This window comes from Diachasma alloeum, unplaced genomic scaffold (genome assembly GCF_001412515.2).
Source record: "Diachasma alloeum isolate Michigan unplaced genomic scaffold, Dall2.0 Dall_scaffold_00176, whole genome shotgun sequence".
Taxonomy (NCBI): domain Eukaryota; kingdom Metazoa; phylum Arthropoda; class Insecta; order Hymenoptera; family Braconidae; genus Diachasma; species Diachasma alloeum.
Window position 1 is genome coordinate 29,050 of NW_021680342.1, and position 14,422 is coordinate 43,471.

The 14,422-nt window shown below is 37.4% G+C and overlaps 3 protein-coding genes across 6 annotated transcripts; 2 read left to right on the plus strand and 1 right to left on the minus strand.

Annotated features, from left to right (window-relative positions):
• Window positions 1–108: 108 nt before the first annotated feature.
• LOC107044976 (acyl-CoA synthetase short-chain family member 3, mitochondrial) lies at window positions 109–9,446 on the plus strand. Of its 3 annotated transcripts, XM_015267093.1 has the most exons (15): window positions 109–179; window positions 2,317–2,451; window positions 2,747–2,967; window positions 3,609–3,797; window positions 4,760–4,925; window positions 5,077–5,366; window positions 5,796–5,892; window positions 5,991–6,199; window positions 6,254–6,506; window positions 6,775–6,885; window positions 7,149–7,348; window positions 7,596–7,741; window positions 8,103–8,325; window positions 8,400–8,575; window positions 9,112–9,446. In XM_015267093.1, the coding sequence occupies exons 4-15, from the start codon at window positions 3,686–3,688 to the stop codon at window positions 9,208–9,210; spliced, it is 2,082 nt and encodes a 693-aa protein (XP_015122579.1). In that variant the 5' UTR covers window positions 109–179; window positions 2,317–2,451; window positions 2,747–2,967; window positions 3,609–3,685; the 3' UTR covers window positions 9,211–9,446. The 3 variants fall into 3 exon arrangements, with proteins under 3 accessions (XP_015122579.1, XP_015122660.1, XP_015122722.1); XM_015267174.1 differs by lacking the exon at window positions 2,747–2,967; XM_015267236.1 differs by lacking the exons at window positions 109–179; window positions 2,317–2,451 and having other exon boundaries at window positions 2,549–2,967; window positions 6,278–6,506.
• On the minus strand, window positions 9,327–14,284 carry LOC107044839 (exosome complex exonuclease RRP44). 2 transcript variants are annotated; one of them, XM_015266999.1, is made up of 7 exons: window positions 14,232–14,284; window positions 13,059–14,136; window positions 12,507–12,791; window positions 11,054–11,291; window positions 10,717–10,975; window positions 9,688–10,603; window positions 9,327–9,600 (listed from the first exon to the last, which is right to left on the minus strand). In XM_015266999.1, exons 2-7 carry the CDS (start codon window positions 13,581–13,583, stop codon window positions 9,439–9,441), a joined length of 2,385 nt encoding a protein of 794 aa, XP_015122485.1. In that variant the 5' UTR covers window positions 13,584–14,136; window positions 14,232–14,284; the 3' UTR covers window positions 9,327–9,438. The 2 variants fall into 2 exon arrangements, with proteins under 2 accessions (XP_015122485.1, XP_015122411.1); XM_015266925.1 differs by having other exon boundaries at window positions 13,059–14,284.
• Window positions 11,368–12,796, plus strand: LOC107045158. The gene is made up of 5 exons (XM_015267341.2): window positions 11,368–11,636; window positions 11,708–11,871; window positions 11,947–12,065; window positions 12,145–12,365; window positions 12,440–12,796. Exons 1-5 carry the CDS (start codon window positions 11,368–11,370, stop codon window positions 12,471–12,473), a joined length of 807 nt encoding a protein of 268 aa, XP_015122827.1. The 3' UTR covers window positions 12,474–12,796.
• Window positions 14,285–14,422: the final 138 nt, after the last annotated feature.

Consider the following 14,422-nt stretch of genomic DNA (forward strand, 5'->3'; position numbering starts at 1 on the left):
CGGGAGTAAATGAGTTTTATTTACTGGTTCGCCAACCCATTCATGGAAAACTGAGTACAGGAGGTGGAGCAATTTGTCACTCGCTTAGTCAAGTTAAATAAATCCTGCGTCGCAGTGACCGAGATGAGGCAAGTGATGCTGACCCACCCCCACGGTCTGTCACCGCTCTCACATCCATGGTACCTTCCCTCTTTTTCATTTGTTCACTTTAACATTGTTAATTTAACCCGGTCTGAGGGCTACAGCACCTACGCAAATGTATTGTAACACGGCAATTAAATTTTTATGCTCTTCCAACGAAATAATTTCACTCAGCTGTGAAAATTCCCTTGTATTCTATGTGTTTTTCCCTACGTATGTCCATACGCTCTTATTTTCCTTCATATTATTGGAGTTTTCTTCTTCAATTCCTGGAATGTTTCAATGAATTTCTACATTTTTACATTTTTACGCAAAATTAATTTTAATATTTTAATATATTATTCTAGCTTAATAATTGATTGAGTTATCCACCCATGAAGGGGAATCAGGGTATTTTGGTATTGTTTCAAAAGATCTGTTTTTTTCCACCCGGCCTATAGTCATTCAAATGCGAGGCACACGTATTTCCACCCACCAGACAACTCGATTGCTACACTTTTTTTTTTTTTCCGCGAAACAGTATTCCGTCTTCCAGTCAGACTCTGTCACATATGTAGGCTGTCTTTGTGCTGAATCTTTAGCTCTCCTCTGACAATTGGTCTTATTTACCCTTCTTTACTTTTTTCTTTATTCGATTTCAATCAAAATTTCAAAATAAATGTCAGAAAATTTTTTCTTTAATTTAAAAATCACAATTTTGTGAGAAAATTATTCAGTGAAAATGAATATTCGTGAAATTAGTGAATTGACTTTTTTTTTTCACGGCAGTAGGACAGTAGAACAAAACTCCCCGTTACAAATGCCCCACGAATGTTGAGTAAAAATCAGACAATTCATGAAGAGAATAGAAATCCAAACGTTTATAAATGTCTGTTTCATTATACCACACAACAACTCGTATACACAACCAAAGAAAATTGCACAAGGGATCGGATTGTTATCCTATCACGGAAGTCCCACCAGCTCACATGATATTTTCATCGGCTTTGTTCCATGAAATCTGACTGTCAGCCATCAGCGAGCTCATGAAACAGAATATTCTGCAATGGGACGTGTTACACCCTGGTGGCATCAGGTGGTTGTAATGTTAGTCATTACAATGAGTTTAATACACTTATTAATTAACCATTGAACTGGCCGAATATCCAAATCCGCCTAAATATTATTATGCGGCAACTTTCAACGTCAACATAATCGGAGCGCGTCGATAAGACTATTCTTCCGCGAATGTCAACTGTGGCCAAAATTGCCTTAAACCTGCCGTTATTATTATATGCGTCGTGCCGTCTTGGTCAATCACATCAATTTATTTACTTCACACATTGTCTGCGGATAAGGTAGAATAGGAAATTCATGAAAATTTCGTCTTCTGCATTCTCTAATGAGATTCGGAGATATTTTGCGAAAACTCAACTAAGAACTGAACTCATAATTCAATGAAAACATATAACGATCGGTCTTGTTGATGTCGTTCAACCAATTTTGAACATTTTTTTAATCATTTCCGTCCTTGAATCCAGTTCAAGTTCCCCTATGTTACATTTTTCTCACCACATTTCTGGATTCTCTCATTTCCCACATCGTCACCGTTCGACACCGATGTATACGTGTTGGACGTGCGTAGCTTTGTGTATTTCAAGAGTGGCTCTTGGACTTGTTAGTGACAAAGTTGTCTGGTCTAGTCTGGTCTGGTCTGATCTGGTCTGATCTGATCTAGTCTATTGCATTCTGCAGCCCCTGAATTACTATGAAACGTATATTTTACTTTTATTTGCTAATTTCCATTGTACGGAGGCGAAAATAAACTTGTAAATGTACATTTCCACTGAAAATACCAAATTTAATGGGAAAAACTATGAAAAGTGCAAATTTTAGATCAATTATTCCATGAAAATTCAATATTTTCTTTTTTCTCTGCGTACAATTTCTATTGATTCCTTCGTAAAATTGTAAATTTTAATCGTACATTTACTTGATGAAAATTCAAGACATGTCACTGATTTTTAGGGCCCTAATAATCTGTTATTATCAAGAATCTATCGATCACCAATTTTATTTCAATATAAAAATCCCTAATAATATAGTAATAGGTTGTACAACTAGAGTTTCTACTGTTTTCTTCATCACAAATGAAATTGTTGTGAATTTCAAAAAGAAAATTTCTAAAAATTTCAGTTGACCCATCACGTGATAAAAATTTTCAACAACTGTACCACAAGTCTGTCACATCCCCACTGCACCAAGTAATCAATTCAGTGACCATTGAAATAATCCCAACCCTGACTGGTCTCCGGGGTCATCCCGGAAATCGTAAGTATCACGTGATATCTCTTCACTAGTGTTGACTCCACGAATATGTTAAAAATGAATAAAAAAAGTGAGCCAACACAGTCGGTGACAAGTTGGATAGTCCTATAGTCAAACCTACTTGATTGTTGTCCATGATTGTTTCTCTCCACTCAATGTTGTGTATGAGTACATTCGGGAGTGCCAGGACATGAAAATTCGGGTTTAAAAAGAAATAGTGTACACTTGTCGATAAGGAAAGTGAAGCCAATTTTTTTTTTAATTCTTATTTTTGTTTTTTCTTTTTCACTTCGCAAAGGGGAATACAAAGTTGGACCAGTTTGTCCTGGGGAAAGGATAAAATTGAGTTACAAACGTGCCAACATAGTGTCCAAGTTTGACTAGTTTCGCCACCTCTCTAACAAGTACGAGTAGAAAGTTTAAGGATGGAAGAGCAAATATCGAGATAAAGGATATTGGGTGATCAGTGACGTTCCAGTGGATTTTTCTACACGAGAGAAAAATTACTGTGCAATCTAGGTGATCGAAGAAAAAAATTGTCTTTCAGCAATTTTTATCTGAAATACAAGGCAAAGACTGAATTTTTGTCTTCGTAACTCAATTTTTCTTTTTCAACAATAGAAAAATCAAACTAGAAAAATATAAAAGGAAAGTTGAGCCGAGGAATTACTACAAAAAATATCTCAATAGATAATAATTCTCTGTCTAATAAAATTTTTTCATATGTGAAATCTTGGGGTATTTTTGTCAATTTTTAATCCTAATTGTCCGATAAATCGTAAACAAAAATTAATGTCCAACGTTTGTAATTGATAATTTATATTTCTGGATGCCCCTAAATGGTGGGCTATGTATAATAGAAGTAGCACCGTTGCGTCGATTGAATACTGCCGCCCATATCCATTCCAGACGTGACGAGGATATTAAGAAACTATTGCTTAGAATTTGATGGATTAATTTCTAACATTCATTAAAAACTTGATTCCCTTTCATCTTGGATTTTTTTTTCGAAATGGTGAAAAACTTGGCCCAACTCCTAGTGGTAGTGATCAATAGAAATGATAGAATCAACATTGAACAGTGATATTCTTGTAAATATTGTGGTTGAAATAATTTCACGGATTGTGCAATTAAAGTGGAATTGTCTTTTTTCTCTGCAGAAATTTCAGTGCATGGACTGAACCTCGTCGACTCGACGGCGTTATAATAAGAATAATAATTCTCATTATCCGACAATATGCTCTCGTCAGTGGACGCAGATTTTCTTGATCCCAAGGTGAAGGATGAAGAGAAAACACTGGGACCATGTTTCGGAAAAACGAGGAAAAACAGAATGGGCGATGAGAGTGGTGAATATTTTGTTTTTAGGCGCTGTAAAAAAAAATTTCAATAACCACACCACACTGAAGATTATTAAAATCAATTGCGGGAATTGAAAGGAAAATGGAAAAGAGATGTCAGTTTAGTGTTAAAAAAAATTAAATCTAAGTGAAACTTTCAAAAAATGAAAAATTCCGAGTTTTAATAATTTCCAGTTTTATTGACAACTATATATTTCAATCGATTTCATTGAATATTTTCCTGAAATCAGCTGATTCAATAATATATCTCTTGTAAATTTTTCTCACACAATTTTGTGATTATGAAACCGTTATCGAGGATAGAGTCACCCTTAGCAGAAGACGTGAGTGGAGACAAGAGAATAGAATGAATATCGGGGGCGGTTTCAGTCAGAGTATTCCTCGTTATATTTTGCGTACAATCTACGGGAGATTGTAAAAAAATTAGCATGTAGACTGCGTACACAGTATTAACATTGACGGTTGTAATTCACCCTCTATCCTCGAACGCAATGGCAACACGTGGGTGTTATTTACTAGTGGGTAAGAAGAGGGGTCAACATACCACGAATAATGATCACCACCGAAATGAGCAGGGTACGTGACGATACGAGTGAAAAAGTAGCAGCTACCCTGATATACACAAAAATTATGGGATATTCTATATCTCCTTAAGAAAAATAGTTGTTTTTTTCGCCTAGGGGAAAAATAATAACTCGCACGCATGGATGATTTAGTGTTTTTTTTTCTTTTTTTTTTTTTCAGTGTTAATCACCCGAACACGAAAATAATATAATATGAAATATTATGATGGTAGAATGGCAGTGGATGTTCATTTCAATCTAATTATCCCATTCATAGTTTCCAGCAGTAGCCACTGCATATTCATGAACAAATAATTAGGATGGAAGAAAAGTCATTTTTCTTTATGAAATAATGTTGGTTATTCAATGCCCTACAATTTATTACAGATTTCATACTAACGAAGAATCCATATTACAATAAAATGTACGAAGATACATTTAAAAAATCAATCGAGTTTCCGGAGGAATTCTGGGCTGATATAGCTCAATGCGTTGAATGGAGCAAGCCTTGGAACAAAGTTCTCGACAATTCAAATGCGCCCTTCACAAAGTGGTAATGAGTCCTCTCAACATTTACTTAATTATTCCTCAACCCAAACACATGAAAGGAAGGAATAATTAACTTTTGTTTTCCATGATATTTTTTCACTGAACGAATTTGCTTTTATCTACCAACAATTGTCTGCGGGGTTACTTGTCATCAGGTATGTGGGTGGTGAAATAAATGCTTGTCACAATGCAATTGATCGCCATGTGAAAGCTGGAAATGGCAAGAAAACAGCACTCATACATGACAGCCCCATGACCTCGACAAATCGTAAAGTGACATACGACGAACTTTTGGAAAAAACTTCGAGACTTGCAGGCGCTTTGGCTGATATGGGAGTGAGAAAAGGCGATCGTGTGCTTATTTACATGCCACTGATTCCTGAAACTATTATCGCTGTTCTTGCGACTGCAAGGCTTGGGGCGGTCCACTCGGTTGTTTTTGGCGGTGAGTAATTATTTATTTGTTTTCAATGTTATTTTTCTTTGTAGTCAGTGTATTTTTTCTATCGATATATGAAACCATTGAAAATTTATGTATGCACGTGTGTCTTGCCAATTCAAGTCTCTCATTTTATTTATATCTACTTGTCGGAAATTATCGGCGTAAATTTAACATTCAGAGTCACGTAAATTCTTAACGTCTTGAAAAATTGAATAATAGCTCAAAGTGCTTCGTTACATCGCCCTGTACCAACAGAGCCCAACAAAGATAAAAGAGGTTTTCTTATCAGTATGCTAACGGGCTCTTACTCGGCCCCTGATGGACCCACCCCTCAACGTGTGAATTGAATAATGAGTAGACACTCCTGATCGATTACGTATATTCTTCTATTTTCACTATCAACTGTATAAATAAATGTTTCAATACTCCAAGGTTTCGCCCCGAGGGAGTTGGCAACGAGGATTGATCATGCCGAACCCAAAGTTCTCATTGCTGCAAGTTGTGGATTGGAGCCTACGAAAATTATCAAGTAAAAACAAAAAGATCAGCTTTTCGTTAAATCCACTGAATAGTTAATAGCATGGAATAGAGTGGTATTAAAAGGTCATTTTTTAACGAAATTTTCAGATATACAAAAATGATTGACGAAGCATTAGAGCTAATATCAGTAGAAAAGCCAAAATGCATAGTGTTTCAACGGAGAAACGTGTGGGAGGCGCCATTATCAAATGGCCAGGAGGATTTCGAGGAGTTGTTGAACAGATCTGAGCCACATCCGTGTATTCCAATTGAGGCGAACGAACCCCTCTATTTACTCTACACATCCGGAACAACCGGTACAGTATTGCCACACTTATTTTTTTTCTCTTTTTAACTTTTCTCTCCAGCAGCCGACAAATTGAAAATAATCGTAGATAAGCCCAAGGGGGTTCAGAGACCTGTTGGTGGGCACATTGCTACACTCTGTTGGACCATGAAGATCCTCTATGGAATGGATAAAAACTCTATCTGGTGGGCGGCTTCTGATCTCGGTTGGGTGGTTGGATTATCGTATATCTGTTACGCTCCTCTTCTTTATGGCGCTACTAGTGTCATGTTTGAGGGTAAACCTGACAGAACACCTGATGCTGGACAGTATTTTAGGTTTGTCTACTCTTGGGATTCCCCTATGTCTTTCAATAAGATTCATTGAGCAGAGACCTCGGTGAAATTTCAAAGTCACAAAATTGGTAAAATAAAAAATCTATTGGAATGTTTACATGGAACATGTTTAACATCTATTGCAGTCTAGATTTGCTCAAAAATCACATACAATAATACATTCCTCACGCCAACAAAGACTTTGAAATTTCACTGCGGTATACCCTTAATTAGTACCTTATTTATCAATTATTTCCTTTATTCTTGGCAGAGTAATTGAACAGCATGGAGTCAATGCATTATTCACTGTACCCAGTGTATTTAGAGTTCTTCGAAGGTCAGATCCAGATACGAAATTGGGGATGAAATATTCAACGAAAACGTAATGGCTATCTTGATTGAATTAAGAATATCCAAGTACTTGTCACTTTGTTTTCACATGAAATGGATTTTTCGTAAAATAATGATTATGAAAAAATGAAAATAATCAATAAAATATTTTACAAGTTTTACTCCAAAAGACGAGAAAAATTGAAAAAAATTGCAAGAATCAAATTTAGACTTTCAAAATGTAAAAATAAAAAAAGTAGCTAATGTAATATTATTTCAAGAATTTTATTATGTAATTAGGGCATTTTTCCATAGTTTGAAGGCGATTTTCGTTGCCGGTGAGCACTGCGACTACGAATCGAAAGCTTGGGCAGAAAAGGTGTTCAAAGTACCAATATTAAATCACTGGTGGCAAACAGAAACAGGTCACGCTATAACCGCCACTTGTCTCGGTCTTGGACAAAATGTAAAACCACCTCTGTATACCACAGGAATGCCTTTTCCCGGATACGATGGTTAGTGGCCAGTAGGGGGTATGAAAATTTAATCAATGCTTAGTCCATATACTTGAAATTTTCAACTGAAAAAAGGTGGTTAAATAATCATTCATAATTATTAAAAAGTTTTTTTTTTCTCCTGCTTGGGACGGGCTCTTCTGTTAACGAAAAATGGCGGATTAAATTACTTTAGGAATAGCGATGAGAGGAATTTTTTATCTTTCAGCTTATACCAACTTATTATTCTCTTCACTCTTTCTTACAGTTCAAATTCTCAGGGAAGATGGGAGTTTAGCTTCGCCTCGTGAACTCGGTAGAATCGCCGTCAAGCTACCACTCCCTCCTGGAACAATGTCTACTCTTTACAGGGCGGCAGACAGATTCAAGGATATTTATTTCTCCAAATATCCAGTAATACTTGCATTCAACTTTCTCACATATTTAAATGTCATAAAAATTGATTCCATATGAAAAAAATCTTGGCTGATTATTATATTGAAGAATTTTGCAATTTTACTGCGCCTTTTCTTATTTTACAGCAAGAAAAAAAAAAGAAAAGTCAATAGGAATTCACTTGATTATTCGTCTATTCTACTCCTTCCATTAAAAAAATGAAAACAAGAATAAATTGTACAGGAACATTTTCAGTCAGTCTATCATTTTTAGAATAGGTCAAAAATTAATCGATACGTCAATAGAATTTTCAAATGCCAATTTTTCATACGTCTCATTATCAATTTAATGTTAAATGTCTCCAATTGAAATTCAACAGGGGTATTACGATACAATGGACGCTGGATATATCGATGAATATGGGTATGTGTATGTAACAGCGAGGGACGACGATGTAATCAATGTTGCGGGTCATAGAATCTCGACCTCTGCGCTTGAAGATGTGGCTCTCGGACATCCCGATGTTGTGGATGCCGCTGTTGTTGGAGTTCCTGAGCACACAAAGGGAGAAGTTCCCCTGTGTCTATACGTCATGAAGAATGGTTTGTCATTCCGATAAGTTTAATAATTATCAACTCCAGGTAATGAATCGAATAATGAGCCAATAATTTTTCAGAGGCAATGAAGAATGAAAAGGAGATCAGCCAAGAGCTCGTAAGTCGAGTGCGACAATTGATCGGACCCATAGCATCTTTCAAATTGGCTGGAGCTGTCAAGGGACTTCCCCGGACTCGGTCTGGAAAAATTATTCGGAAATCTATTGCCGATTTGGCGCGGTCGAGAGTCATAAAAGTGGGTTTTTTTTCGGGGCACTTTGGCCCCGGGTGAAGAAAAAAAATTTTTATTTCGACATTTCTCGTGCCTCCTTTCATACTGTCATCATTTTCCCTAGAACGTGTCCAAAACCGGAATGTGTCAGCCCCCCCCCCCCCCCCCCCCCCNGCCGGAGCCATCCGTTGAAATATTCGGTTCCACGGGGAATCCAACTTACAACCTTTCGCACACTAGAATTGCGTCTAGCCCACGACGTCGGTATCAGGAAATCTCTACTACTTGAAAAAACAATGTTGAAATTCCATTTAATTTTAAGGGAAATTTCAAATTTCATCATTGTTTGACCCCTATGATTACTACTAAGCAGACACTGAAAAATATAGTGGGGGGAATAATTGGATGAAACATCCTCGTCCCTAGTTGATAAATATTCAATGAACAAGCCGGATATGTAAATTCCTCCCGTTCAGGAGTTAAAATTTGTAAATACAATCAGCACCAAAAGTCCAAATTTCTCAAAGTGGAACTGAAAATTTGTTTTCTTATGTTTTCAGATGCCTAGTACAATTGAAGATCCCACTGTTTATATCGATATTAAGAGAGTTCTCCAAAAATTAGGATACGCTAACTCCGGACAAATTTACGATAATTAATTGAAAATAGAATTTCATGTTAATAGAGAAGATCAATTCCGAGAGAGAGAGAGAGAGAGAGAGAGAGAAAAAGCTACAAAATAATCACAATAATGAATTAATAATAACTATCTATCTGTACAAAAAGGTTTTTTTATTACCCTCGGGCATGTACCAACAGTATGATAGACAATGTGTTAGAAATGAAATTTTCACTGTTCACTGTTAATAATTGAATGAATATATCGATCAATTTCTGTTCTTTTTCTTTTTTCGTCCTTTCTTCTTGATTGGTCCTGGCCTTTCTGCGTCATCAGGCTCGGTAATTTTGCGCTTTGATACCTCTGGCATTTCGACATCAGAGGCTGGTGCTAGCTCAGGTTTTGTTGAAGTAACACTGAAACCTGGAATCTGTACAAGAAATATATTTTAATATTCAATAATATCATCAAAGTGAGCATTAAAAAGAAAAAGAAGAAAATAATGCAATTAACAAACCTCAGGTTTTACCAATTTGAAGACAAGTTTTTCATGTTGCACATTAGATCTATCAAGACTCAGCTGCACCTCCACAGGATCAAAACTTTTCAACACAACATCCCCACAAGTTTGAGTGTGCTCCTCATCATTATACACAAAATTAACTGTTGAAACTTGTCCTTTCTTATTCAAATAGAGTATTCCCTCCAAGCCATACTTAGGAATGAGTATCTGCAGTGCATTCTTTCGCACAAACAGGATATAGCCAGCCTGAGTCTCCACCTTTTCCCTGAAAAACAGGTGGGTATTAAGAGCAACAGAAGCTCTTCCAGCGTACTGTGCCATTCTATTTCTGTAATTCAAATTATGACAAAGTGCATGGCTCTTCTTCTTATCGAGGAGCTCTGGATATGTGGCGTCAGCACCCACGCAAACAGCGAGGAGTCTGTGAACAATTATGTCGGCGTATCTCCTGATGGGAGAGGTGAAGTGGGTGTAGATTGGACAGGCCAAACCATAGTGGAAGAATTCAGCTGGTTGGTGCATTCCACTGATGAAATAAACTGCCTGCATCATGCATCGAGTTGCCAGAATCTTTAGCATTGTATTGAAGTAAGGATTGTCCTCTTTGTGAGCTGACTCGAGTGATTTTGCCAGTTCCTTTCCAGATAAAGTGTTTATCTCGAAGCCCTGGTGCTTTCCAGCCTTCACCAAGGGCTCAAAGTTGGATTGTGGAGGCTCTGGATGTCTTCGAAGCATTGCACACTCCGGAAATTCGTCCAAAATCTTCTTTGCCACTGAGATATTCGCCAGCAACATAAATTCCTCAACCATGGAATTTGTTTCTCTCATTTTCTTCGCCTCAACATCAATCGGATCGTGTGTCTCACTATCCACTTGGAAACGTATCTCGGGAGACGCTAATACAAGTGCCCTGTCAATTTATGAGAGAGAAAGAGAGTGAGAAAGATTTATATCGTACATCTTATGAGGAGTTAATTAAAAAAGTGTGGTCAGTGGTACGGGGGAGGAGCAATTAAAATTTACCCGTTTTCAAGTCGTCTTTTCTTCAACTTCTTTGCTAGAGTATTAAGACCCCTCAGAGACTTGGCTATTACGTCATTCTGGTTGGGATCATCGATTTTCAATTGAGCCTCTTCGTACGTCATTGCAGCGCGAGAACGAATTATTGATTTACAAAAACGAGTATTGATGATGTTGGCGTCGTGGTCCATCTCCCAGATACAGGAAAATGCTAATCTCTCTTCATTGCCACGGAGAGAGCATAAGTTTGAACTGAGCAATTCTACAAATAATATCAAAATAAATGTCTTGTTTTTTTTTCTTTCAATTTATTTATTATTTTTTATTTTTCACTTTTTACCTGGTACCATGTCAATTCTCTTATCAACAAGATAAACAGTAGTTGCTCTGGAAGCGGCTTCTTTGTCCAATGCAGTACCAGGTCGAATAAAGTGAGATACATCTGCTATATGCACACCAACTTCAATATTACCATTTAGTAAATATCTGCAGTGGAGAGCATCGTCAATGTCTGTGCATCCCGGGGGATCAACCGAGCACACATCAATGTCACGTAAATCCTCCCTTTGAGCAACATCCTGTCAAAACAATTAACAATTAACAATTGTTTTCATTTGATTAGCTCCATCTTTTGTTTAGTTACTATGGCGTGATATGAACAATTTATATATCAATGTTTGTAAATTCTTCAAGTTTGTGCAACGAATACTCTTTGGAATAATGTCTTTGGCTATTAAAAAAAATGATAATAAACAAGTTGAAATGAGCTCTAGTCTTAATTATTTAATAACCAAAGGAGACAATACTTTGATGAGAAAATTCTCATTGACAGATCTTCCAGGAATTTGTGATGAATTAGAGCGGGTGATAAATTATCTGAAAAGCTCAACTAACATAGAGTACTTTTTATACGATTATCCAGGGTAAGTATCAAATTTCAGTCTTTCTCTCTACTATCTTTCGTTTCAATGAATGATCCTTTATTTTTGGATAGAATTCTTGAAGCACGTTTGGAAAACAATATACTAGAGCTTCACAGTCTACTGAGAGAAATAAAAAGTGTAAATTTAAGTATTCAGCAGCAAAATCAGCAAAAGATTCTCTTCAACAAAGAGAAAATTTCCTTGAAAAAAGCTCTCAAGAAATTAAAAGATTGTGGTAATATTCCCCTGACTACTTTCAATTTTCATTATTTTTTAATGTATTTATTTATGTGACACCTTTTTATAAAAGAAATTCGTGAAATGGAGACTGTGGTTTCTCTCTTCGACAAAGCAATGTTCATCCACTGGGAAAAAATTAAAAGTACTCGCAAACCAGAAGTCCTGGAGCAATTTTTGTCAGATGTAATGGTAAGACCATTACAATCCTTGTTTACCAAAACAAAATCAAAGCTATGAGAAAATGAAATTAATTCAATTGGCTCAACAGAGTAAACAGTTGGCACTTGATAATCTCAACGTCTTGGCAGCGAGAAAACTGACAAATCTTAGAAAATTTCCCAAGGGAAAATGCAGTTCCATAAAAAAAAATGAGAGCAATTCATCAACAACTGAAATATCAAAAATTCCACTGCCTCCCCTTCCCACATGGGCCATGACCAATTACACAAGTTGCAATCTTCCCTCTCTAATTAACGACGACTCCATCAGGTTATTAATTACCTCCACGCCTCCACAAACATTTGCATCAAATCCCGGAGAATAGTAACAACAATAATTTCTAGAATTGAATCGATAGATGAAGAGTTGGACCTTTGACCTGTGACAAAAAATAAATAAAACCTTTCGTACCGACTCTGTGATGACCCACGGTAGTTTAGGAAGAAAACTGAGAACCTCATCCGAGAATCTAGAGTGTGGTACATCGTGCTCCAGGAGAAGCACCTCATTCTCGGTCTCTTTATCGCCAACGTTGCCAAGAGCCCTGACAAAATGCCCCAGTGGGTACCTCGAAGTCCTCGGCCATGAGTCTATAGCAACGATGATCCTCTGCTTGTAAAGATTCTCCGCCTGTCTCGTCTCAATTCTCACCTTTGGGATCTTCCTCTCAGCAGGAACAAAGAGATGTCTAACATTCTGTACCAAAGGGCCCATAATCTTATTAAAACCATCCATCCTACACTGATGGAACAAAAATTTATTTTATCGAAAGGTTTTTTTTTTTTTACTTGGATAGGCAAGTTGTATTTCTCACCATCAAATGTAACGCAAGAATAACAATAGTATCCACTATAAAATCACGTTAATTGGAAAATTAATAATCAAACAATAATGGTGTCTCGATAAAATTAATTTCAATGACACACTGAATTATTATTATTATTATTATTATTATTTTTATACCTCCTTGATTGCATTTGGCTGCAATATACCACAGTACTGTCGCCATTTTCTTCGAATGATGCCAACTATCTTGCCAGTTGGTGTGCGTTCAACTTCCTTCGTTGGCTTTTGTACAATTTCCTTCTCCTCCTCCAGCACATCTCCAGGGTCCTCTTCATCCTCATCCTGGAGTACTATATCACTAGGTACAGTCCACTCGTCTTTTGGTAGCAACTCCAGAGCAACAATGTCCCCATCAACTGCTCTATTTAATCCAACTCTCCCTTGAACCAGAACAAACTTATCCATCCCATCTACGTTCACACTTCCCTCCAGGAAATTCTCCCTCGAAGCAAAGAATGAGCCCTGGAGGAGCTTTCCGCTGCTGATGCCTGCGTGGATCTCAGCGGGAGCCAGATGACAGGGAAACAGAGCCTCCCCTCCCCCTCTGCCCCCCTCGAGAATATAATTACGTTTATTCAATTTGTCGAGTAGACTCACTCCTTCAGTGATGCCATTCTCCAGCGATGCCACGTACTCCTCCATCGTTAGAGCTAAAATCCCCTCCTTCAGGGCTTTCTTCTTATTATCATTGTCATCTGTTAACAAAATCGTCTTGATCCCCTTGGAAGTGTCCTGGTGGAACAAGTGATTGTTGTACCACTTGGTGGCCTCCCTGATCGCTCTGTCGTTTCTATCATTAGCAGTCTCCCCTTTGACTCGTTCCACATAAGTCTCCCTTCGATGCTCATTGACAAAAACGTAAAATTTCCGATTTGGATTGGTGATTATGTCGGCGAGCGATTTGTAAACGTTTGAGCTTCGGTGCTTCACCTCCTCCAGGACTGTCTGGAGAATCACCACGTTGCACAGCACTTGCTCCTCGAGGATGTGGATCTGGTCCAGGACAATGTTTGTGTCCAGGAGAAGGTAGTATGGACCTTGGATTAAAGTACTTTTGGCCCCTGGGCTATTCTCATCAAGAAGTTTTCCTGAGGACTTGGCTTTGCAGACCTCACAGGCCTCTGAACCACACCAGATATCATCCCTGAGGTAATGGTCTCTCGAGATCTTGAAGATGTTTCCACTTTTAGTCTTTCTAAAGAACGTTTTTGTTGTTAACATTTTGCTAATGTTTTAATTTTACATTACTGTTAACTGTTTATAATAATATAATAATTGATAAAATAATACACAGTGCAGTGTTTTTGGAGGTTAGAAGTTGTTCCATATGTGGACCAGAACGTGTGGATTCTTTACCAACTGATGTAGATAAACAGATCCACTGCCATATTTTTCATCATTTATAGGTGGCATTAGGATCGCCCAGTTGCACTAAAATACGTGGGCTTGGGAGATCAAAAATCTTCAAACAATTTGCTACC